The sequence below is a fragment of the Manacus vitellinus genome, unplaced genomic scaffold (genome assembly GCF_001715985.3).
Source record: "Manacus vitellinus isolate BGI_N305 unplaced genomic scaffold, ASM171598v3 scaffold_0_pilon, whole genome shotgun sequence".
In the NCBI taxonomy this organism is placed as follows: Eukaryota; Metazoa; Chordata; class Aves; order Passeriformes; family Pipridae; genus Manacus; species Manacus vitellinus.
This window is the reverse complement of record NW_021938789.1, coordinates 18,120,060-18,146,741: the sequence shown is the minus strand read 5'-3', so window position 1 is coordinate 18,146,741 and position 26,682 is coordinate 18,120,060. Positions and strand designations below refer to the sequence as shown.

Genomic DNA, 26,682 nt, shown 5'->3' with positions numbered 1-26,682 from the left:
AAGGTTTTGAATGCTTGCATATATATTTCAAGACAAGATTTGTCTTGGTAGTTCTGCATTGTACTTGCATCCATTTTTAAGGATGTATGTGAATCTCTGTAATTGGAAATCCTGATAATTTAAATAAGTGTTTTGGCTGTGCCATACACCTGCAGTGACTGACAGAATCAGAACTGAGCACTGAAACATTCATAGAAGTGACTGAGAGGAGCGAGACAAGAAATAGAGGAGAAACTATACATGTTTTTGGCTTTTTTAAAATCACTTGAGTCATAGCATCTTACCTGCTTTCTACCTGATGTGGGTGTTATGCATGGGCAGTAGCTGACTATGTGTGGCCCTGCAGGTGAAGCTCAGCAGCACTGATGTTGCTGTGCAGTAGGAGAGGCTGAGAGCAGAGCTGTTTAGTGCATCTACCTCTGCCCTAAGGACAGGACAAGCACGGCCATATGTCACAGGGACAGGAAGTTGTCCATAAACAGCAGGGAAAATCTTCACCTGTTGAAAATGCTCTGGGATCTTTAATTCTCACGTGAATGGGAAGGGAGCGGGGTAGGTGGATTCCTTGCTAGTCCCATTTTACCCCAAATATTGAGAGACTGCAAGAAGTCATAGGATTTGAAACTGATGATTTGGAAAAATCAGATTTTTTTTTTTAGCCCTTTAGTCTCTCCACTGCTGTATTAGGTGCCTTAACTATCTTTGATTGAAGCTTGCTTTTGTGTGGTAGCAAGCACAGGTACTTTTTCTTCATTTCAGCATAAGAGAAAGCAGCCTTTTTTCAACTCATTAAACTATCTATTAACTATCTAACAATTAACTATTTGTTAAATTGAGCCTTGTTAGATGTGTGTTAGAGATCTAAAACCTATTTAAACTAATTCATGACATTTGCCAATACTTTTTTTGGGAGGGGGTGAATAAAAAATTTCTCTATGGCAGAGTAATGCTGTATTTCAGCAAAGGGAACTGTGCCACCTTGTGGAGAGCTGTAGTAGTTGTCTTCACCCAGGGTGTCAACTTCTGTGAAGACAGTAGCACTGCAAAAGCGTCAGCATGGGAAAAGCATGCCATATAATTCATCTAATTCTTATAAGAAAAGTGATTTATGCAGCAACACAGTTAAGCATTCAAAGTTCTCATTAAAGAACAAATGTTTCTCTAGACATCATGTGGTTAAGATGCAGTTCATAGTTTCATACCCTGGGCATCTGGTCAGGTTGTCTGTACAAGGTCATAAAGGAGAAACGGAAAGAGGAGAATTATTACATCCAGCTTCTTGATTTCAGTAATTCATTTTGATAGGAATTTCTTTGAAGAGATGGCTCATTGCACTTGACAAGGATCCTAATTCTGCATGTGAAACATGCACAACTAGAAATGAATTTTGAATTGGTACTTCCCAGGAGACAGATCGTAACCTTCCTAGTTAATTTATAGAGCAATGTGTGCCTTCCTAATTGAGTTTCAAGGAAGGTAAAAAGATGCTTTTACCAATCCCGGACTGTAAATTCTTCTGTGTTGTCTTTTTTTTCATTGCTGTAAAATGTGATGGCTGTGTGTGAAAGTATAGAAAGGTGCTGAGCCTTACGGTTTAACCAGTTGGACTTTTTAGAGTAATGTGAGGGCTGTTTTTGAGAAGCTGACTTGTGACTGTTACGAAGTGGCTCGTAAATAGCACTGTCGAAATAATTTTACAAAGTACTTATATGCCCCCCAAGAATGTAATATCCATATCTGCTTTTCTTGCTATGTAGGCAGGTATTTGTGTTTTGGAGGCATTCTACATTTGCTTCTTTCTGGTCTGTTCCAGAAGTAAATATTCTGTCTAGACACAGGGTCATTTGTAAATTATCAGCTTGGGGATGGACGTGAATCTGATTTCTGATGCAAATGAAGACTTAACTGGAGAGAAGTTTTTGCCATGTCTAGTAATTCCAAGAAAGGATTCTTTTCACACTGAAGTACATAATTTTCTCTCAGAATCAGAGTAGCTTTTAAAATTCTTGGTGTAAACAGGGAGTATTCAGCATTTTTAAGCAGTTTTACCATCAACCTCAGGCTGCATATAGTCTTCTCATGAGCACATGAAATGCTGAAGAAAGTCTCAATTCAATTAATGGACTCAAGTAAATTAATTAAATCTGAGGAGGTTATTCCGTCTTAAGTCTCTTTACAAAAGTAGATTTAATCTAAAAGAGAAATAGGGTATCTTCAACATTTTTTCTTCTGAAATGTTATTTCTGCTTGGATTTTGGAATAGGAATTTGTGTCGTTCAAAAACAATCTTTGATTTTCATTCCATAGGAAAGAAACCTTGAACCCATTCCTTTACTCTTATAGAGAACCACAGTATATGATCCCATGTGTTAATTACAAATTTCTTCTTAAGCTTTTGGGAGGGGAGGGGGGTCTGCCTTGACTAGTCTTAACTGAAAAACTAATTCAAGTATTACCTTCCTTTGATGGTCAAAAACCTTTTAACTAAACTTTTTAGACCATTTTTTTGTCCTCTTCTGTGTTTAGCCATCTACTCATGCATTTATAGAAGGCCATTATGTTTCTTCTTCAGCTTAGTTTTATTAAACTTAACAAGCCAAGTGCTTTTAATTAGTCTTAATGAGGCTAGGAGGGTTGCCATCTCCTTACGAGTCCCTGTTTTCCTGATTCTTGTAACAGCTCTGTGTTTTCTGTCTTTAATTTTTAACCGTAGGCAATCACATTTGTTACTTTGAGTGGTGTTTTTCCAGGGTAGCTTAAGGTTTTTCCAGGGTAGTTTGTAGGGTAGCTTAAAAATGTCCTTATTCCTTTTTGGAAAGTTCTTGACCATGATTGCTTTTACTTTTTCAGCTCCTAATTAGGTAATCATTGTGTTGCAACCTAAGCCATAATTATAACCAGTGTTTATAAGAGTGAGAGGAAATAAAATTCTGATCTTCATCTCGATAATTTGAATAGTACCTTGGTCAGGAGGGAGTAGTTACTTGTTTTGTTTTGTTTCTTTCAAAGAATTTTATTGCCAGTAGCTGAAAGTTTCTTGTGAACAGCAGATTTCTGTATTTTGGGGAGTAGCCTAAACAGTGTGTGTGTAGTTCTTTGTAACACTAAGCTACTGCTGATAGTAAACTAAAAACTCTCTTTGAAGATAATGATTTTTGCATTGATGAAATGCTATAGAAATGATTTCACAAAATGCAGGAAAGCAGATTATGCTCAGTGTTCATGAATTTTACTTAAATTATGTTTTTAAGTATTTTAAAATAACCATAGAGTAAGAATTAAGTAGTTTTTAAAAATTGTTGCCTCTTGGTAGGCTTTCAGAGGGAAGAATGAAACCCTGGGAATAAGATCTTGGGAAAAAAAACCAACCAAAAACCCAACCTAAACCCAAAAAAAGCACTGTAGTGGAGCTTGATGTTAGGGATTTCTTGTTTCTTTCAAAGATGAAAGGATCTGCTTAGTTTCTTCCCCCTCTCAGCAACCAGATAGTCATTTTAGTAGCTTTCAAAATTATGAGTCAAAATATATATCTTCTGTTTGAAACATCCAGTGAATAATCAGGAAAAGGTCAGTCTTGATAATTACTATGATATAGCAAAAGTTTTTCCAGCATTCCATCCTTGCAGCTTCTGGGTAGCAATGGTGAGTGATGGAGACAGCTGTTTCTAAACTGGTTGGTTGTTTCTGAATTTGGCTTTTTGCCATTAGCAGCATTAAGACATCCTCCCAGCTATAGAGAGGTTGCAGGTGAATGGTGCAGGTGCTTGAAGATGTCCTGCTTCAAAAACAGTTAAATAACCAACTAAAGCACTAAAATACATATCCTTGACAATTTGTTTTTTAGTCTTTTTCATTCTGTGCACTAGACCTTTCAGAGAGTATGTTTGCTCATTCTTTATCTCTCTGTGATTGATAGTCCTTCTGACATCTGTTTTGTCATTAGGTGTTAAGTGCTAATGTCATGGTGTGATGTACATCATCATACAGATTTCCATCTAGAGGATATTTGCTTCTGCCTTGTTTCTAAATGGAGTGTAGTTTAATCAAATATGAAGATGAGTCCAGGGCAGAGGAATTTGTAGTGTTTTCCCAAATCTCAACTATTTACTTTGTTCATGGCATACAGAGTTACAGTATGTTTATTTGTTATATTATATGTAAAATATAAATATCTGGGATAATGTAGCTTAATTTCTCAAACCCTTCCAGATTATAATTAGATCCTGCAAAATGTTGCAAGTTTTTCTCTCTTAGAAATCCCATAATCTCTGAGATCTGACTAGATGTGAACCTAACATGCAGGATCAGTACATGAGTGACTAAACAGTAGGAGAGATGTAGAGGAGAGATTTTACTTGTAGCCTTCCTTAAAAAATATATCACAAAACCATTGCTTACATGAAAGAGAATGGAAACTGCTTTAAAATTTAAATATAAAATTTACTGTTACTCTCCAGGTTTGTAATGCAAGACTTAAGTCTTGAATTTGGAGGCATTATCAGGATTTGCTTTATTAAGATATACTGTACAAAAGGTTTGTACTGAGCTGCCAGATTTCTACATGACTGGGAAAAAGAAGATAAAATACAGGAACATTTTTGTTTCAAATCAAAACAAAGTATCTTCATGGCATTTGAAGTTCCAGTATTGACAATTACAGGTCTGTTGGCCAGGAATTATTGTTGGGGTAGTAAGAACGTAGACTTCAACTGGATTATAGGAGGATGAATGGTGCAGATGGGAGCTGTGTGGGTCATGCTTTTCCCTTGGAGTAATTGCTACCTTATGAGTGCCATGAGTGGCCAAGTTGTGTGGGCAGTTTAGGTGTGCACCGATGACCACTCTCCTTGTGGGGAGGCAGCTTCCCTGGCTGGCAGCTGGGTGAGGCAGGGCTGGAGCCAGCATGCCCTGCCTCTGAAATCACAACTGTATGACACTGACTGCACTGCCGTGGCCTCCGAGTAATGGGAAACCATTTCCCAAGTGAAACAGTGCCCTGGCAATTGTAGCTTCTCTACCAGGAAGAACTGGCCATGTTTGAGAAAACGTGAATATGTGTGATTTTGTTTTAATTTTTTTTAATGATGCTGTTTCTTCCAGTGATGGCAGCGTAAGAAGGGTTTTCTATTGCTTCACTAGGTTGAAGTGCCAGTGTCATCTTCATGGAGGTGCAAGCTCCAGTTTTTCTTGACTGGAATCTCTGTTTAGCATCTTGCTGTATACAACCATTTAACAAACTGTGGTGGTTCAGTAGAACAAAAGAATAAACAAACTGCTGCTCTAAGCAAGTTTTTTTTTCTTGGGAGAATTTTCACTTTCTAATATTTTAATGTTTCTTATTTTTAATTGTTTTTAATCACAATTTATTCACTGTTTTATGGTGCAACACAGTAAACTCTTTATGAGCCAGCAGTACGTTGTATGTGATTGATGAAGGAGCCCCGAGGAATAGAGAGAAACTGGGAGAAGAAGCTGTGTTCATCATATTCATGTGCCACAGGCAAAAAGCTCCTGTTGCCATTCAGCAGACTGATGGATTTGGTGAGCAAGCAGCTCCCAGTTTAGTGCAGCCTGAGCTGATGTTGCTGGCAGACCTCCCTGTCAGCACAGCAGCATCTTTGCTAATGCAGTGCAGAGGGAACCACAGCTTGCAGCCCTCATACTCCACACTTGAGACTGACCATTTCACCTCTAAAACAATATATAGCCTCTGTCAGCTTCAGCTTTAGAATGACCTGTTGATTGTGAATTGCCTCTTGAATATCTGTTCATCTTGCTACAAGATGAACTGACAGATATTTTTGTATTTCTCTTCAATTATTTACATTAACTTGCCAGTTTAGGGCAGCTCAGGGAAAGAGCTTGTTCTAGTTTGCAGTGTTACAATGTTTACCATTTCTCTGCATAGAGTTTTAATGGAAAAAGTGCAGAGTATATATTTATGTGTGTATATAAATATATATATATTTATGTTTGTTATATATTGCACATACACATTTTGAAAACAGCATGAGAGAAACTTGGTAGGTTATTTGTCCATTGGGGACTTGCTGGAAAGTACATTTATGGAGGAAGTTAATTTAAAAATCAATTAAAATGGAACATTATATTAAATGACAGAGCAATATTTAGATAGCTCTGACTTGCACGTATATTTATTTTTTTATTAGTTCTATTTCTAAATTTCACTCAAAAAAATGAGAAGTTTTCCTTGTCAAAATTTCCTGCATTTCGTTGAAGAGAAAAGGGACTGGGAGATAAATATTATCTCTGAAGAGATTTAAAAGCGTGAGATATGCTGTACATCATAGTGCCATGTTGCTCTTACACAAGTTTGCATTATTCCATATGCTTGAAGATGATGACTCTGTGGTGCTGCAGGGAGGCAGCGTGACAGTAAGTGGGTCCTCAAATGTGGGAGGTCCACCATGGCTCAAGATTTCTGGACTCTGGATTAGTGCTTATTTGAGTGGGTTTTTTTGAAGACTGGGAATTGATCAACGGTGATTTAAGTTCATTGATTTGGGATCCCGTTTTAAACATAATATCTGCAGAAAACAAATTACTTGTAATAATGTTACTTCTAAGAGGACATGAAATTCTGACTTTAGTGAAGCTGGAGGGTTTTTCTCTGTTGATTCAGTTAAGGTCAAGAGTTTACTTAAAGGTTGGGAGCTTTTTAGGGGGCTCTGTTTATGCAGGAGTTTTGTTGTGTTTTTTTTTTTTTTTAAATTGGATGTCACGCATATTCCCTTTAAAATTATGCACCACAGTACTAAATAGAGTGCTGCTGGCTGCATTAGAACCACTTACATCTATCAGTCTGAAGAAGAGTCCACATCAGGAAAATACAGCTTTTAAGGTTAAAGTTAAGAAGTGCTGAGCATTAGTTTTAAGGAAATGAAGGCCTGTGTTCTTTTCTGCCTTGTAAACTCCTGCAGAGCTTGTCTTTGCTGACAAAGCGTATGTGTGTTTGTTGGGGTCATTGTTGTTTGTTGCAGATTAGTGAAATCTACTTGAGTTATCCTAACAGTTCAGTTGCTCTGCAAAATAGACCCTAATTTGAGCATCCTGTGTGAGTTTCTACTGAAAAATATGACTACCTTGTCTTCACTGAGGAAGTTTTTTATTTCAGTGTATTAAAATGAAACCCAAAACACCCTTAGCTCAAAGCAAAGTCCATAAACCCATCCCTTTAGGATGGGAAGTCAAGGTATGTGCAAAGTATCTTAAATCAAAACCTGTTTTTTAATGAGAAGACTAAAGAAAAGAATAAGGTGATTTTAATTTCTTCTTCAGAACTACAGAGGGTGTTAGTATAGAATAGTAGTGTCCATTCCATTTTTTACTCAAATGACTAGATTTTCATTTGATTCAGAAGTATAATAATGAGTAAGAAATTGGGATTCAAAAAATCTTGAACTAGCACAGTGGTCCTGCAACATTTTCTTGCCTTGAAAGAGCAGATTTGACCTCTGGCTGTAAGACAGTGGGAACCACTGAGACAGAAGTATTAAGCTCAAAACAAAAGAGGGACTTTTGTCATCCTACACATTGGAGTCTGTGAGTCTGATAAAAATGAGACTATAGTGACTTGGAGAATTAGTAAGAGACTGTGAGAACAGAAAATTCGGTATTGACCTCCTCTAGAGAAGTAATTTCATATAAAGGTTATTTTATGGTAAAGCCCTCATATTTAATTCCACAGAAGTTTAGTTTATAAGCATCTGCTTGAAATAGCATTTATTAGTGATTTCTGAATTCCATTGTGACCTGAATATCTGTGTGCTTGTTTTTTTATTGCATGCACATTTTCAGGAATTGAAATAATACAAGATGAACTGCAACAGAAAGCTGGAAATGTTGAAAAATCTTATTAGTATGTTTTTGATTTTTCACTTTGAATTTTTTGTAACTAAGAACTTCTATGTGACAACTATCAGTATTTCTCTGAGAAAATGGATGCACGGCATGTCAATTAAATGAAAGGGTTTGCTTGTTCATTGATTGCATAAGATCTCTTTATTCTTTTGTTACTCAGTCTAGCTTTGATCTTCTCCAATATTTTCATCTGTAATCAGTGTAATCTTTCTTGATGTGTAGCAGGCAAATATTCTGGAACATACTTCTACCTCAAGATAGAGTGGCTATATGTTATGATGCTTGATCTTCCAAAGCATAAAATAATATGATAGTTTGTTTTATTTTAAAACTGTTGAAGAAAATGTAAGTAAAATTTTGAAGATTATGTTGGCTGCATAATAAATGGTTAATTATGTGACCTGCATGCTGTGTTCCAGGCACAAGCCTGCTCAGTGGTCTGTGATAAAGGCCTTATTAAGTACTGTATGATTTACGTATGTCTGCAGACAGATATAACCTTTGAAAAGGAAAAACATAAAATGAAACAAAGGGAAACTGCTCAAAATCAAGTCCTGTAGTCTCAGAAGTAAAGAAGAAATAAGTAGCACAGAATTAAAGCATCAGGGCAAACATGCGCTTAATACAGATGTTCATAGTGTCTGCCAGCAGCTGTTTAATAAGAAAAGTAATCTGTCTGTGGTCTTGTAATGTACATTAGTTTGTTCTCAAACTGATGTTCTATTAATTTTCTCCCTGTAATTGGATCTTTTCTACCCATGTCCTTATGACCCATCCCGTTTCCAATAGTACTCTGCCATCAGTCATGTGCAGTTGATCTCTTTTCCTCTGTTTAGCAAGGGATTGTATTTGCTTTGGTTTTCTCAATATTTTCATTTTCTTTGATGGTACATGCTTAGCATTGCACGGGGCAACAGCCAGTGTGTGCATTTGCCAGTGTGCAGGACTTCATCATGGTTCTGCATTCCTGCCAAAGCTCCTACCGGAGTGCTTTTTGGAAAAGCTGCTTCAGAGCAGAACCCTACCCTGTGGTGAAGGTTTTGCAATGCCAAAGAGCAGAAGTGTAATCTGTGGTTTGTTCATTTCTTCAATCCTACAGCTCCCCAGCTTTAGGCAATGCTTTGGATCAGAACTGCACTGCTAGAGAGGTTTATGGCTCTTTACAGAGTTTGGACAACAGCATTTATGAGTTTAGTTCTTTGGTTACAGATCATTTACCTTGAAACATTAATTGGATTTGCAGCCATGCAAACATAGGTTCCCCAGAACTGTAAAACCGAGCAGCAATGCCTGTGTTTTCATTTTTTCTCATCTGTCTTTTCATGGGGTAGTGTGTGATAAGGTGACCTTTTTTTCCTAGGTCTTTTCTTTGCACAGTGTCCAGGCAGGAAATGCAAAGTCCAGTGAAGATAAAAATACAAGATTATTAACATTCCATGGTTTAAATGACATTTTTCCATACTCTTCTCTCAACCACACAGTGTTCATGGTAGTATCTTTGCTCTTCCCAATTTCAAACAGCAGTGATCCAAACACAGTATACAATTCCTAAATCTCTTTTATCCTGCTGTGTTTATCAACTTTGTTTGGTTTTTTTCAAACCTGTTTTCTTTTTGCCAGCTCTGAAAAGAGTCTGGGGGCAAGCAGGCGGTCTGACTAGGCACAGAAAACTTTCTCTAACAGAGAAAGAGATCAGGTAGTCTGCTGTAAACCAGAAGTTGGCATTGGGATTACTTTGAAATTATGACAGGCCAATAATTATGACTTGCCAGTAATTATTTGTGAGCCTTGAGTAGAGGTGCATAACGAACTGGCATTACCAGGAATGTTTGTTTTATTGAGCTCATAATCAAGAAGAGCTGCACTCTGGTTTTCAGCTCAGCTTAGTTTGAATCTAGATGTTAGTTCCAGAAGAAAAGAGGTTGTGTTAGCAAAGCTTTTTCAGGTCAAAGGAAGTACTTTGTTTCTTGGCTTGTGAGTATCATCGTTGGGAGCCAGGGAAGCATGATGCTGTATTAGTGTGCTAGAGGACTAAGCAATTCTGCTGTCACAGCTAACTCAGCTAGCCACGGTCTAAAAATTAGGTCATATCTGGTTGGAGGCACTAGGTGGTTTGTTTCTGCTGGGTTTTGTGCTCTTTTATTTTAAAGAGAAGAGAACCTCTAAGTCAAGCAATGAAGGGGAGCAAAAAAAGCAACCAGCAATAAAACATGAAGTGGATTCTTATAATCCAGCTGCTGGCAATATGCAGAGAGAGACAGACACACAGGCATGTGTGCTCAGACTTCCAGCTCTCTCCCACCCCACAGATGTGTGTACTGGTGCTGAGTGGTGTGTATCACAATACTGAGTCCGCATATTTTCTAGTTCAGAAATCTGCATGAAGGTCTGCCATCACTGCCGAGTCACATCAGAGCGTGTATTCAGTTAACCAGGACACAGAAGGGTTTTGGTCTTTAGGTGTATTTTGAGCAAAATAAAGTTTCATTTATGTGTATACTCCGGTACATGCGTTGCCTTGTCAGTGGGGTGTTGAGTCTCCCTGGTGTTGATTGAGAGGTTTTTGTTTGCAATATTTGGGAAACTGGTTTGTTTTCATGAAGCTGTTTTAAAGCATTTTATTTGAGTTATGGTAACGGCTTCTTTTGAAATACACAAACAAAAACTTGCCAGATGGGGTTTTCTCAGGTCTTCCTAATTTGGAAGCACCGACAGGGAATGGAAGTGGGGAAGGAAGCCAAGCCCTTTGCATGGAGGGGGATATGTGGGGTGAACAAGACTGTCCTGTTCAGCTCACTGTACTGTTATGACAGTGGTCTGAAGAAATACAGTGGATGCCACTGCTGGAGAATTTTAAATAAATTTTAAATAATTTTTAAATAAAAAAGACCAGGAAAAAATACCAAAACAGTTTACCATCTTTACTAATCAGAGATTTACCTGTTGTCAGTTTGAAGTGATTGTCTTTCACCATTTTTGACCTTCTTGAGATACACACTGTTCAGTGCAAGGAGTATATAGGTTGAATGGAGCTCTGAGCGTCTTGGACTGGTGAAAGGTGTTCCTGCCCACAGCAGGGGGTTTGGAACTCTGTCATCTTAAACCCTTCTAACCCAAAGCATTTGTGATTCTATATTTGTCCTTGTGTTCAGAAAGCAGCTAACAAATTGCAGATGTGGTAGAGATATGAAGAGTAATGAGGAAGCAGTATGCTTGTTGTATATATTTAGTTCTTCACCTCTCTTATGATTTAGAAAATGTTCCTCTGTGCCAGTATTCTGCTATTCAATTTAATATTTAAATACTTATCAAAAAAACCCCTTTCTTCTGGTACAGTAAAAACTGGTGGTTTTAAAGCTTGCAAAGATAAATATTTAATACCCCAGTGGGTATAGCAGCACTTTCAGCAAGATTCATGAACATCTGATGTGCCAGAAACAATTCTGCAATCTTAAGATTAGACAACTGTAATAATTGCTAAAAAGTTGATATTTTAATATCTTGTGTAGCCCTGAAGTGAAGAGCACCCCTGAGTGGTGAACTCTCCTTTGTCTACTCTTTCACCTTCTACTTCATGTCCATGTAGAACTGAAAGTCAGCACTTCCCTGGGTTTCCAGTGGAGCTGGGTCAGGGAGCAGCGTGGGAGAATTTGCATGTTGATTCCCTTCTTCGTAAAGAAAAAAAAAAATCCACAAAAAATCTGGAGTCATCAAAGGCTTTAATTTTTTAGTCACACTCACTGAAGGGTTTTACACAATTGCAGAGCGTATTTGCTGTCTGATGCTCGAGATGAGATGCATCATTAGTGACTCATTGGGGTAGGTACCAGAGGTATGGGAAGCAGACTCTTAAGCTGGGTTTCCTTCATGGTGAAGTGAGCTTGGATGAGTGCAGATGTGCAAAATGAAAGAAGGCTGAAGGAGGAGAGAAGTTTTAAAGGAAATGAGGAAGAAACTCATTAATCTTTTTACTCACTGGTGAATATTATTCCTCCCTTAGTTTGCCAAAGTTGACATATTATGCATATTTAAAATACCTTGGTGTTTTGTGATAGCTTCTTTTTGAGAACAGTTGTTCCCAAATGGCACGCTAGTGATGGTGTGTGAGCTTGATCTACTTGCTGGCTTTACAGCATTTTTTAGAAGGTGGCAAATGAATATTCAGTGTCAGCTTTTGAACTCTGAAGCTGAGTTATTTATTGCATCTCAAGGAGAAGGATTAATTGGTAGCTCTAGCATGGACCTGCTGTTGCTGCTCCTGAGCTGCCTGCCCGTGTGGCAGGGTGCTGCTGGAGGCAGCAGGACTCCCAGCAGTCACCGGTGCTGCCTTCCTTCCTACCATCCAGGATGGTTGTCTGCTTTCTGGCTCTGTGGCACAAGGCAGCAGCACTGGACAATTAGTATTGGTCTACTACTGCTGAACCTTTAGGGACCATCTTAAGCATTTGGTGTGTCTGTTAGGGAGGTGCAACAGTCAGTCTGTTGTGCCTATTGCTGGCTGTGCGTTGATGTTTGGGAGTGAGATTCCTGTAACATTCTCTGGAGCAAGTCTTGGTCTCATAGACAAACAGCTGTTAACTTAGTGGAAGGTCTGTATTTCTCCCACCATAAAACCTGAGAGCAAATGTGCATGGGGTTTTTTTCTCAGAATTAAAGCTTTTTATTCTCTGCTCTAGTAGATGTAGGGAGGGATGGTGCTATTCAATTTCTCCCCTTTTGTTTTGTTTGCAAAAAGCACCATATGTGCAAAGTAATGTCGCCTTGGCTTGTTCTGCCAACTGAGTGCTCTGGTTGGCTAAACATCTTTCTGCTAAAAAAAAAAAAAGTATAATTAAAGTGGGGTCTTTTAAAGGTAATTTTTAATGTCTTCTAGAAAAAGTCTGCATTCCTCTTATGGTAGCTTATCTTTTTCTTAGTGCTTTGAATTTGTTATTGTTTGCTACTTTAGTTAAACTTACTGCAGAAGTGATTGCTGTAATCCACAAAAAAGTGTAATTTTCTGGTTAAAAGCCAGACAGTGAGTGGGTATCTCACAAGAGACATAATCCACTAGTATTTTCTTTCTTTTCAATTAGAGCTCTAGATCCCAGCTAAAATTTCAATTGTACTCTATCTGTAGTTGTGCTTTTTCCTTTATTTTTCTGTCGTACTATTTTCTGCTCCCTTGTTTCCTTCTTTATATTAAACAGAAGTATTTTATTGAAAAGCATTACTGTTGCCTCCACAGATACTTTTCATAGCAAGTCATGCATTCTTCTTTGAATGTTTTCACCTTGCAATTCACAAATTATGTTTTCATTTACTTATCTTTGAGAATAAGCCCATCTACAAGGTCTTAATTTTGTTCCCCTCCTAGCTGGTGATCTTTAACCTTAACTGTCTGGTTTCTGTTGCATGACAGATATTTTCTGGTTTCTTTTCAGTGCTTTGCTGTGCGATCTCTGGGTTGGGTAGAAATGGCAGAAGAAGATCTAGCTCCTGGAAAAAGCAGTGTTGCTGTGAACAATTGCATCAGACAACTCTCTTACTGTAAAAATGACATCAGAGACACTGTTGGCATCTGGGGAGAGGTAAGAAGAGGGTGAACTTTTCCTCCTCTTGGAACATCCCTCTCGTGTCATAAAACATCTTGAAAGAACAACTTTGTAGACAACTGTGTCCATGCTCTGTGTTTGGGATTTCCCTATCCCAGCTAGCACTGCCAAAAAGGGTTCAAGGAAAATGTTGACCTTTTTGTTCCAAACTGCTCAGGACAGCAGATGCCACAAAGATCTTGCCTTCATGTTTACATCTGTGCTGGTACACACCCGTGCAATGACAGTGCTGGGAACACATAAGCCAAACTGTTGAAATTCAGTGCAAGTCTTCAAGAAGTTTGAGAGTAGTGCTTTAGAACAGCATTTTCGAAGGTTTGCCTGTGACAGAGAGCTTTGGGGAAACCCAGACTGGCATGACCTGTGCTTCTGAAACATATGAAAAGATTGGGACTGACGGACAGATGGCTTATTTTAAGATGATTATTTTATCAGTGTTTCAGAAGGAAATTAATTGTATGTCATTAGTCTGTCTTCTAGTTCCTCTCCAGTAACTCTTGAATCTGTGCACCAGTGTCATCCAGTTTTGAAGGATGCTGAATTCCCACACACTGAAGGAAAAACAGAGAGCCCAGCTCTCGGTTTGCTGGAGGGTTGGTGCACCTTCATCAACTGAACCTGGCAAACTCTATGGTGCTTTCTGAACTGGCAGCAGAGGCAGGATAATGCTGTGGGAACTCAGGGGGAAAACTAAAGGAAGCTTGAGGTTTTGTGGTGTGAAAAATAGGTGTGCTGGGGACAGATGAAGAAGTGGAAGATATGGAGTACGTGAAACAAGAAAGGAAAAGGTGGGAGGTGCAGGGGGCATAGGAGACACAGTAAAACATTTTTGTTATTTGTTTGTTCATGGAACAACTTAAACTTCAGCCAAATCTTATTCTCTACCTCTCTCCTGACATGTTTTCAGGAGGGCTACACTAGTGTAGATTTGCCACACAAGATCTGAATATATAAGTGATGAAAGAGTGAATGTTGTAACTTCCTTTGTGTGATCTAAGAGAAATGGCACTGCCAGACAAAAAGGAAATTAAAGAAAGACTTGTCTATTTAAATGAATATTTTAGGAAAAATATCAGTCAGTCTCCCAAGTCATTGTTGCAGTCTAAGGCTCAAGTCCAGTATCCTGGCTATGACCACAGCAGTGCCAAGGTGCTACAGAGAGCAAGTGCCTCTTTGAAAATTAAAATTATGTTTTAAGGAGCTCATTTATAGTGTTCCATCTATTTCAAATAATTTCAGAAGGATTTTTCTATGTAAGAAATAAATATTGTATATATAAATGAACAAAATAACATAGGTTTCCCTTTTTTCTTACATCTGGGATCAGTTTTATTTAGATAATTTAGCTAGACAGGCAATTACAGGTGTGTCAGTCATGGACTTTGGACTTACTGGTGATCCCAGGAGGAGGAAAACCCCAGTGTCTTTACATGTGTGTAATCTCACCCATATTTCAGATGACAGAACTCTCGTCAACTTGAAATATATTGTTTACTTTGATTGCATGTGCTTTGTTTTAAGAGTTAATGTTCACATTTTCCCATATTTCTGTCTATTCCATTGTTCTCTGTTGGAAACCCTTGTGGGTTTTTAAGCCAAACTGTTGAAAAGTTTTGGTCCTCTTGAATGGATATTTCAATTAAGACTGCTATTTGTTAAAAAAAAAAATCAGCCTGACAAAACAATAGAGACAATGTGCTTTAATAGGTGGCTCCTGAAATAAATTGTATTCTTGATTTTAAAAGAATTCATTATAACCAACCACATTTTTCTGCTTGCTATGTAAAGGTTCAAGAGTGATTGGAAGAGGTGTGTTTTAGAGAGGAATCTGAAAAAAATAGTGCTGTGTCACTGACAGCTCCATCAGATGGAGCAATTATAGCAGAAATCTATTAGGAGACTAGAACTGATGACTGCAGATAGGGGTTTTAAGATTGCCTAAAGATTTACTTTAACTAGAATGTAATGAAAGTGAAATTGGGGCTAGGACCATCACCAAGTTTTCATGATTTAAAAAAAAACACAAAAACTCCCATACCCTGGTTAAAATCCTGACCCTGCAGAAGCTTTGTTACTGGCTTTAACGTGGGATTTCATGCCCTTTGCTCCAAAAGAAATTCCCTGTAACTTTTGAACGTCTACTGTCCTGTAAAATCTAAAAAGAAAAACGCTACTCATCTGTTTGTGTTGCTCTTCTGTCATGCATTATATTTCTGTACGTTACAATATCACTTACATGAAAAAGATGCATTCTTGCCATTGACCTATATACCTCAGCCTGTAACACTTCTGGGTCATGTGCTGGCATTGAGCCTCTCTTCCCTCTGTTTACTTTCTCTGCATGGCTCTTCCCTTTCCTCATCTCAAACCGTGAGATCTCAGCAGCTCTTCAGCAGTCTGAGACATTAAAGCCTATGCTCAAACTCCCAGTCTGTCTAAATAATGTCTTTTTGCCCTATGCAGTGTTTCCATCTCTAAAATAGCTTTTGTATAATAAGGCTACAAAAATTAGCAAAATATATTGTTTCTGGTTGTGGACAAGCTGTCCCTTGAGCATTACAAGGATAATTTCCTGTGACTTATGTTGCTTATCTGCCCGTTCTCCAATTTTTTTCCAGCTAATTTGGTTTCAGTTTCATTACTCTAATCCCAGTATATTTTGCATGATGAACAGATTTTACATTCTTGTAATAATTTCCTTTTGGAACAAATATTTAAGTAGAAAATGGATCCAAAAAGCAATCTTTGTGACATTTGGCAACATTCTTCACACAATTTATTTACTGCTTTTGACCTCCAAGCAAATTTTTCCCACTTTTTCTTTGTGATGACTCTGTTTTCTCTTTGGTTTCCTTCATCATCCTGATCTGTCTGGTGTCATCCTGGCTTTTGTGTTTTATTACTCATGTTTCTTTTTCTCTATGTCGCTAGCAGCTCAGTGCTGCTGATTTGCCCCATTTTTGTGCATGACTATCACAGCTACATCTGTTTCTGCTTCTCTAGGAGCAACCTATATATACAGCCTTGCATCTCTGCCACAGCTGTACTTTTTCCCATCAGGCAAAATATTCTTGTGTTGGCATCAATATACCAGGTGTCCCCTATCTCTCCCACATCCCTCTTGGCACTTGCACTGCCAGCTCTGTGTCACAGCTCCTCTTTGATTCACTGTTAGGAGATCTTGGGTTGGGAAGGAGGTGGGCAGTGCCTGCCCCATGCTGCCTAGCCAACAAACTGTGGCAGAAGGCTCCCAGAGTGACATGAATTTATTTCTTAGCCAGACACAAAATTAGACATCATTGAGACTTGAGCCACTGTAACCAAGCGAGAAGAGGGTTTCTGTGACACTGAGGTGAAGGAAAAGATTGGTTTTGAAACATTTGTCAGTAGAGAGTCAGATCCTTTCCATTCTTTCTGTTCGTTTATAGATTCTGGCACAATAGAGAGGAAACAAATTACTCTGTGTTTAGCTCATAGGTTCCACCTTCTTCTGATTGGCAGGAGCTTGTCTTAACTCTCAACAATAGGTCCAGGATCACTTCTGTGGGATCTCATGGTCTGCAGAGTATGTGTACGGCCTCCAAGAAGAGAGGTAGTACGTGTGATAGGACAGGCAGCAGACCTATTACAAATGCTAGCAGTAGGGGGAAGATTAGCATTTGTGAATTAGCATCAAAAGGAAAATTGTCTCTAAATTTGTTTTCTGTAAGGGAAAAAGCATTATCCTTGTTCTTACATGCCAAAGAGTTAGGGGGAAATCCTGGCTCCAGGATTCTGCAATCACTAGCAGAATTCACAATCTGGTCTTAATGCTAGGTTTTCCCCTTTAATCATTCTTCAAAGAGTATTTTGTAAATCCTTTGACACATACAAATTGCTGTCTCTTCCCATAATCCCTTGGTAAAGTTTATGGAAACAAAACACTTTGAAAGAAGGAACTCTGCCTCATGGGTACAGGTTTTGATATAAGCTTTTGCTGTTGAGACAGACTGTGACCTCTCATGTATTTGGAAGAATCTACTGAAGAAAAGATGAACACAGAATCTGTTGAAGAACTCAATAGCTTGGGCTTGAATGAGTTGCATTTAAAATACATCAAAGCCTTTTGTGATTGGCATTGTTTAAACATGTAGTAGAAAGAAAGTATCTTACATCTTTTTCACACTGGAAGTATATGAACTAGTTTTCAATTGCTCTTGGAACAAACCAAAACTTTGAGTAAACTAAGAGGAAGCAAGTCTGAACAGCACAGGCATAGCACCTTGAGCCCAGTTGGTTTGAGAGGGGGATGTACTGTGTAACTGTACTTTGTCTGGAGTTGCAGGGCAAAGACATGTACCTTATACTGGAAAATGACATGCTGAACCTGATTGATCCCATGGACCGCACAGTTCTGCACTCGCAGCCCATTGTGAGCATCAGAGTCTGGGGTGTGGGCCGTGACAATGGTCGGTAAGTCTTCGCTCTCCTTATCCCTCTTGACTTGGTGCTGTTTTGGTCTACTGATACAGAGTACATATAAGTGTGTTCTGGGGCTATGGGAAGGTGGGTAAATTCTTATTTTCTTGCTAGTGTTACTTTTTAAACTCTGCTTTTCATAGTGTATCACTTACATGCTGCTTTGCTAAACCCATATTCAACAAACCTTTCAGATTAATTTAGCCAGGTGCATAAAACTGCATACACAACATTGTTTTGTTTCAGATACATGTAATACTTTTTAGTATAAAACCATGTTTTCAAATATGTCCTATAGTATGTTTCTCTTGGCTGTGTGAAAGCATTTCTTCCTGCTTGTCCAAGTTAAATGTGCCACCTATGCTCTGATTGTATGCATGTGTTGCCACTTTCTTGAGATATTTGATTTGATGGAGAAAAAAGTTGGATTGAGGAAAAAATAATGGTTTTAAGCCATTACCATTACTTCTAGCTCTTGATGGAAGAAAATTCCCGGGGGTGTTGCAGAATACTAAGATTTGTCCATGAAATGTGGCTTGCCTGGGAGCTGAAGTTTTTCCTTTCTGTAGGAAACAACCAGGAGTACGTGCTAAAGGCCTTCCTGCCCTGGAGGCAGTCTTTCCTTAGTTTTCCTTCCTGACTGGTGTTCTTTTGGTAACATCCTTCTTTGTCAGGTAACATCGCTGTGGGAACAGGGTTGTGAAAGTGACTGACTTGGAGCAGGAGAGCGAGCTGTCTCCCTGTCCCACTTGGAATTTTGACCTAGCAAAAACATTGCCATTCACATGGAGTAAGTCCAGGATCTTAGGACACTACCCATCCTGACACATGGGTAGTAGGGATTGAGTAACACTTAACAAGCTGCTGCTGTTTATGTCTATATTTGATTAGAGCCTAGTGGTCTTCTAGGATGGAGTGACTGTATCAGTGGACTAAGGAAGTGTTACAGGTGTCATTTATCTGGAATTCTGTAAAGCCTTTGACATGGTCCCCCACAACATCCTTCCCTCTAAATTGCAGAGAGATGGATTTGATGAGTGGACTGTTAGATGGATAACAAATTGGCTGGACAGTTGCATCCAGAGGGTAGTGGTCAACAGCTCAGAGTCCTGATGGACATCAGTGACAAGTGGTGTCCCTCAGAGGTCCCTGTTGGGACCAGTATTATTTAATGTCTTCATTAACGACATAGATGAAGTGATCGAGTGTACCTTAAGCAAATTTGCAGGTGACCCCAAGCTGAGTGGTGCTGTTGACACACCTGAAGGACGGGATGCCATCCAGAGAGACCTGGACAAGCTCGAGAAGTGGGCCCATGGGAATCTCATGAGTTTTAACAAGACCAAGTGCAAGGTGCTGCGCCTCGGTCAGGGAACCCCCAGTATATACAGGTTGGGGGATGAACAGCTCAAGATCAGCCCTGCCAAGGAGGACTTGGGAATGCTGGTGGATGAGAGGCTGGACGTGACCTGGCAATGTGCACTTGCAGCCCTGAAAACCAGTAAAAGATTTTCTGAAGCTTCTATAATCCTCCTCAAAGTTTCAGATTATCAATTGCTAAATTTCCAAGAGGAAGGGTGACTCTTTCTAATTTTTTTATTTTTATAAGTGACTGATAGTTGGAGGGGGCAGGTTAACTGGTTTTTAACTGATCCAGATTTTTGAGAGATCTAAAAGGGAGAAATCCAGTTTGAAATGCTGCAAAGTAAAAAGGTTTTAACTTCTTATGAATAAACCATTAGAGTGCTTTGTTTGCATTAGGAAATGGTCGCATTGCACATTTCCCTTCAAGTCAGATTTTGTAGTGGCTTGCTAGTTCGGTCAAAAAATAAATAGAGCATCTTAAGGGGCACCTAAGTGTGATGCAGCTTTACAGACTAAAGGAAGCCAGCTTTAATTTTCATTCATTTTTTTTGGAAGGATTTACAGTTCTTTTTCCAAATACTTACATTTCTTTGAAAAATAAAATAATTCCATTATGTTGTTTATAAAATAAGATAATGGGTCATATTTCCTCAGGCTGGGTACCTACCTCTCCTAAAGACAGAACTGGTCATAGAATCATAAATGTTTTAAGGGAACATTTAAGAGAAATATGCCTTTTGCTACCAAGTGACACCAATAATGTTGTTAGCTTTTGGTGAAATATATCTGGAGTTGGGAGGCAATAGCAGACTCTTCTAGATGAATATAAGCCCTATCAGTAGGGCAGGAGTTGCTGGGAAAGATCGTGTGTGGACCTCATTCTGTCTGCTCTGACCTACAGATCTGCCATGATATCCCACAGCATTTACCAAAAACTATGTACTGGGCACAGGAAATAGCATCTCTGATCCCACTCCTGCCCGTTTACATGCTGTATCTGGGGGTCAAAGATGCATTCCAGTTCTGCTGAGACTTCTGCAAAAACTCACATCTCTATTAAGAAAAAAAAAATACTCAGTTATGGCATATGTGGGAGAAGTACAGATCCAATTTAAAAAATACAAGCAACAAGAACCCCTCAAACAAATCTAGTTCTACCTTTTGGTCATAGAAAGTAGAAGCTTTCTCAACTGTTTTCCTGAAAAGGTGTTGTTTTTGCGACACTGACAACACAGAGAACCTGGAAGAGCAAATAAACTAACCTTTTTTCATGTTTCTACTGTCAGTAATGGGAGTGGGCCTTTCTGTGTTCAAAGGGAACATTTCTTGTTTCAAGAGAATATGATTTTTCTAGATTGATTGCTGTAAGTAACAACAAGAAATAGTTTATTGAAGTTTATTATATATTGTGTTTATGTATTAAACACGCAATCAAAACTAGCCTTAATATTTCATTTGCTGGCACAATAATGTTCTTAGCCACTTTTGTTGGAATCTATTTTTTTTTCATAAGATTGATTTCAGAGCTTTCCTATTCTTAGCCCTTTGTAATCATCTTGATAGGTGCTTCTACAGAAATACTGTGTCCAGAATAACTTTCAGGACTGGAGCCCACCCTTTTTGAAATGTAATTTGTTCAATATTTTATTGACACATTTTAAAAACTAAGACTACAGGAAAAGCAGTGTAGCCATTATTTGTAAGTAAACTCAGACTGCAGGTGATGTTAAATAGCAGAAGATCCAAAGGACAAGCAGAAAGAACAAACTTATGACTGAATAATCAGATGTACAATGTGTTTTGGGCATAGAGATGTTTAGTCTAGGAAACATGTTTTGAAAGGTAGCATAAACGATGTAGCGCTTGCTGAAAAAGCACTAACGCAAGAAAGAAGCGTTTGGTGACAGGAGAACACGAGCTGAGAAAAACATATTGTTGAGCTGGAAATTGCACTGCATCTCTTTTCACGTATATATTAGCAAACAGTCCTTGGGCTCATCCTGGTAAAATCACCTGTTACTACTGAGGTGAGAAATACCAGAGCCATTCACTGACTGCAAAAGCAACTTTCCCTCATTATGAGTTTGCCATCATCAGAAAAAAAGTGAGGGGATCACATTGCTGCTTTGATGGATTAAGCATCCACAAAGTTAGTGACATCCCAGTTTCCGGGATGAAGGTCTTCCAGAAGTTGTTGCACTTGACTTTTGTTAATTAGCTGTATCTTCTAGTCCAAGAACCTGTATAAAAAACATATTGGATTTGTTGTGAAAGGTAGTGTTTCGATTTTAAAATATTGTAGAAATGTGTATTTCCCTGTATTTTGATCTGTTGAACCCCTAAACGATCTGCAGGCCCTCCTTTTAACTCTCTTCTGCTTGTACTAATTTATTTGGGTAGTTTTTGCTTGGAAGATGAAGAGGTTTTCTAATGACACCTGACCAGATGATTTTCTAAGCTATGCCATAATGAAAGATTGATGAAATACAGAGATCTGCTGATGAAAATTTAATCTGAGGATTTGTCTTCTAGCTCATCTCAGGCAAAAACATCTTCCAGGAGACTGTATTCACTCTCTCCATACATTACATTAATATCCTGATCTCTAGAGTTTCTTATTTAACAATCCTCTGATAAGCAAAGGCTTCATAATTTTGTTAACTTGGGTTGTGTGGTGACTTTTTGTTTCGAAAGGTAACATCCCTTGTTTTCCATTAATCAGTTGGTAAAATGTTTGATTTTAAGAAAGGCTGGAGCACCTTCAAAAAATCAGGAACAAAAGCAGGTTCCCACAAATTAGTGGTTATACATATATATATGTGTACTCTGTGAGCTCCTATGTTTGATACATATATATGGACATTAAAGGAAAATAAATGTACTCTGTATGTGCAGCCTTTTGGCAGACTTAGTTTCTTAGTTGATATTTTGTGATTTTTAAAAGTAAAAGCCACTATGCTGCTCTACTGAAAACAGAGCCATGATGATTCAGTTAGTATTGTTTGTAAATAAGAAAAGTCCTTACAGTTGCATAAATGGTTTTATTTCAAGGTCAATAAGGTAATTGTCACATGGAAGTGTCACAGGTGTATCAGTGAATAATTGTCAGTGCTGTGTTTGCTTCTTAACAAGCCACACCTGCCGTGTTTTTTTCCTTGTGGTAAAAAGCATGTTTATGGCCTCAGTCTGTTGAAGCTAAAAGGGCTGTTCTTTTCACTTGCAAACTGCAGGACTATAGATAAATCATTCCCCAGGTTGGGTTTTGTCTCTCCTTGAGTGCTGGTGCATGTCCTTTGCCTTCTGAGCTGCTCACTAACAGGGAAGAGAGAAAAGGTAACAGCCCATCAGTTTTGTAAAGGAGTTTCTGTTAGCACATTTACCTGAATCCTCCTATATCTGCATTGCTCTTCCACCAATCCAAAGCCTGCCTCAAGTTTTATAATTGACTGAAAGATCACAGTTTCTTCTCTCCTGGTGTCTTCATACAGCAGCAGTATATCCAGCTGAAATGTTCTGTGGTTAGCTGGCCAGGAGGGCTGCTGGTAGATTCAGGAGACCAGCTTTGATGGGACTGAGTATGGAACTAGTTGCTGGATGGTGCAGGCACCTTGAATGTTAAACAAACCACGTAGCACATCTGTTCATCCACTAGCTTTGTCACCACATAGAGCAGATTTGTTTCTGCTGTACAGTTTGTGTGTTTTCCTGACAGGCTGAGGAGGGAGCCTGGTTGCTTTTGGTTCTTAAGTGCTGAAAGAGGCACATTCTCTGCTGTTAGGGTTTTCTGACCACAGGCACTTTGACTGGACAATGTGAATGTTTTGTGCTCCCTCCTCTGTCCTAATAATGCCCATTTTGTCAGGTGGGGGTGATCGGGATCCCTTCATCTGTGTGGATGTCCATTGCCCTTCTCTGAACTGCTGTTGTTTTTCTGCTGCCTAGACACTGGAATAAAATGAAGCTGGGATTCAAAAAGGGGAGAAAGGCAGAGAAGGCAACTGGATTGAGGAAAGCAGAACAATGGACAACCAAAGATGAGGCTTGAGGGGCCTCAGAAGGGGAGAGCAGACAAATAAATGGATAGATGCCCCAGGTCAGATGGATGTAATCCTGTAAGGCTGGAAGAGAAGAAAGTCCTAATAACAAAACAAATTACTCTGTTATCTCAGGAGCTGTTAGAACAAGAGAAAACTATTGGAGTGATGTGAGGAAAATGGGACAAATCTGTGGAAAATGAGGAATAAATGATATGAAATGATGGCTCAAATTCCTCAGAATATGGCAAATTAAAAATAGAATTCTCTCTTGCTGTTTCAACAGCTTAATAAAAATGGCCATATTTCAGAGGTGTTTAACACCTGCACTGTCCACTGACTTAAGCAGGATCTCTGTATATGCAGTGTATTTGAAAATCAAATGTCTAAATTCAGATTTAGGAACCTTTCTGTAGATCCAGAAATGGAAATTTTCACTTGAACAACAGTGCTACAACAGGTTAAATATTTTCTTTTTAGTTTTGACTGTGTGTCACACTAAGAGGGGTAGGGACAAGTCTGACTGAGAACTGGTTTGTTAGAGGACAGAACAAGGGTGAATGGGGAGTGTGGAAGCTGTGCTGCATGTTGAGTGCCCATCTCATGTCACCCTGTATTTCCCATCTGAGACTGTGTACTTAGAGATATTACCTGGCTTGAGCTCCTGTGCTTGTCTTATCACGTGGACATGAGACTTCAGGAGGGATACCTGGCCTTAGTTAGACAATTAAAAGCTAAGAGAAATAAAGAGAATAAATACAAGTTTAGTGTGGTTGGGATATCCTTTTGTGTTTGTAATTTATCATTCTTTTCAGAAAATATTTTGTATACAAGCAACACAACAGGCTTCAGTGATGCATTGTGGCTTGTAGCTACATCGTTCAGGGAGGTGTTTTAAGATCTTCCTGGATTGCCCTCCTTTTGAGGTGATGATTGAATGTGCTCTGAGATTGAGTCTTTCTCCAGTTCCATGAAAAAAGCTTATCAAACTGCACAAGATAATGAATAATAAACTTTCCCTTCTGCATTAGAGACATGGTCAAGAAAAGCAGAAAATAAAATAAGTTAAAACTCAAATGGTGTTTGCACCTGCTCTTCTGAAAAGATAACACCCTTCGAAGAATGTGTAATTTCAGCTGCACTCTTCAATCTCTGAAACACCATTAATCAATATTGCCTATTCCCTTCGGTCCCCGTAACCTTGAAATAAGGACAAAACATACTGTGAGGAATCAGGTAAATGGGGCATAGGTGAAGGATTATTTTGGAGGAAAAGGATTTTACTGGCTTTCCTGACCTATATTTTTAGCTGGGTTTTTTTTACAATTATCATTTGCTTTCTCCTCTTCTTTAAGCTAATTGTGTCTGAATATCACTTTCTATGTCTTGGAAGCATTTTTCCTTCTCACTAAGAAATACCTTAAGTGATTGTTTATACAGAACTTCCCATTTATATCCATAAGTCCTGACATCATTGTTTGGAAGTGCAGTGTGTTCTAGGAGGGGGTAATGAAACAATCCAGCTGTGAAAAGGGAAATCCAGTCAAGCTTACAGAATCAATGTATTTTCGAGCAAATACAGTGAAGTGGATGCAAAAAAGCTGCATGTGTGCATTCATATTTTGATTCATTAGACTGGTTTATTTTAGCTTTGGGATTTAACATGAAAGAGACGGTAGAGTGGAGATGTATTGAAATAGGCCAGTATTAACTTTTCACGTTTGCATGAGTGTTTTACTCCTGATATCAAGAGAACTTGTGACATGCCTACATATTTGTAGACCACTGGATGCCTTTTGGCATGTGGTATATGCAGTAGTAAAACAAGGTACAAATTTTGTCCTGTGTCACTCTCTAAGCACAGTCACAAACTTGGCTAACTGCGCTTGTATAATAATTTGGGATATGCCTCTAAAATATATGAGGATGCTCTTGCTATCAATTTACCACTTCAGTTATTTAAATGTCATATCTGCCTGTGGATGCTTTTCCACATTTGCTATTAGCTCATTGCAATTCAAAATTTATGTGCAGTGCATTTTTATGTAAATCATAGCATATACTGTCTTATCCATTCCATGTATTTAGAAAGTGTTTTCACTTCAGGCTTTTAATTTGGAGAATGGTATGTTGGCTTCTTTCCTAACAGTGGCTCCACCAGGGAAAAGGGCCTTTGTTTGTCAGTGGTATTCAGAACAATTTGGCCTCTGGCAATGGAGGTAGATTGCCTATTGAAGTCTCTTTGATATGTGCAGATTGATTAGCAAAAACTTAAACACTAATTTGAGCAAACTAAAAGATTTTTTTTCAACAGATAATTCAAGTGTCTTAAACATTTAGGGGTTTAGTTGCTGACTGACTTGTTTCTGTATTTAGAAACTTACATTAACATCTGTATTTTTTTTAAAGAAATTTGTGCTTAATGACATTGAAGTCTGTGTGCATTACATCTTTTTTTGTGATGGTCATCTTCACACAAATACTATTCATCTTAATGCCATAAAGATAATTTGAATTTATAATTTGAATGATGCATTAAACATAGAACTTAATTATCTCTAGAATTTCAATATTTTACTGCCTGAAGTTCCCCTCTCCCCACCTTGATTAATTTCGAAGTTGGCTGATGTATGCTTGTGCCCCCTGAGTTGGACCAAATTCCCCTTGTAATTGATAGGAAGTTTTTTATTGGTTTCAGCATGAGTTGAGTTAGTCCATAACTTATAGAGATGGACCTGGAAAACCTGAATACTGCTCAGCAAAATCAGTGTAGTACCTCTGTGAGTGTCAGGATGTTATTTCTTTAGCAGGGCTAGGGTGGTTCTTGTACGAGAACAAAATAGCAGGTGGAAAAGTAAGGAGCCTACTGTGACTCTTAGAAGAGCATGAAAGAGTTAGAGGTCTGCAAGGTGGCTGGCTTCAGTATTTGTCCTGGTATTCTCCTGATCCTATATTTAACATCAGTGAAGTAAGCACATTTTTCCATTTCGGACAAGAACCTGTGAAAGTGAACTTGCCTGTGTTCTGGGGTACCTGTTAGTGACGTGTGGCAATGTTTGTAATGATGCTGTATTTGTCAACAGGATGTAGCAAAAGGAATTGTAGATTACTTACAGAATTATTTTTCAGTAGCTCAGACTGAGGGGTGCACCTGGGTCCTCATGGCCTGTCCTCTACAATTACAGACAGTCTCAGAGCAGTTAAGGTCATTCTTTTGGCAAGCTGATCACAGGTGTAGTTCAGTTTGCCAAGGGTGTATTGAACTGCTTTTGCTTTCTAGTTGTGTATCATCAGTCTTTCTTCATTAAGAAATTTATTTTCTGCTAGTTCCTTTTTGCAGTGCCTGATAA

At 38.6% G+C, this 26,682-nt stretch overlaps 1 protein-coding gene across 7 annotated transcripts in view; it reads left to right on the top strand.

The window, feature by feature from the left end:
• The window catches only part of APBB2 (amyloid beta precursor protein binding family B member 2), a 164,725-nt gene that overhangs the window by 107,757 nt on the left and 30,286 nt on the right, over positions 1–26,682 (top strand). For all 7 annotated transcript variants that reach the window (XM_018068550.2, XM_008927420.3, XM_018068572.2 and 4 more), the window contains 2 exons: positions 13,305–13,451; positions 17,800–17,927. In XM_018068550.2, coding sequence (XP_017924039.1) covers positions 13,305–13,451; positions 17,800–17,927 — 275 coding nt within the window. The remainder of the gene's footprint in view (positions 1–13,304; positions 13,452–17,799; positions 17,928–26,682) is intronic.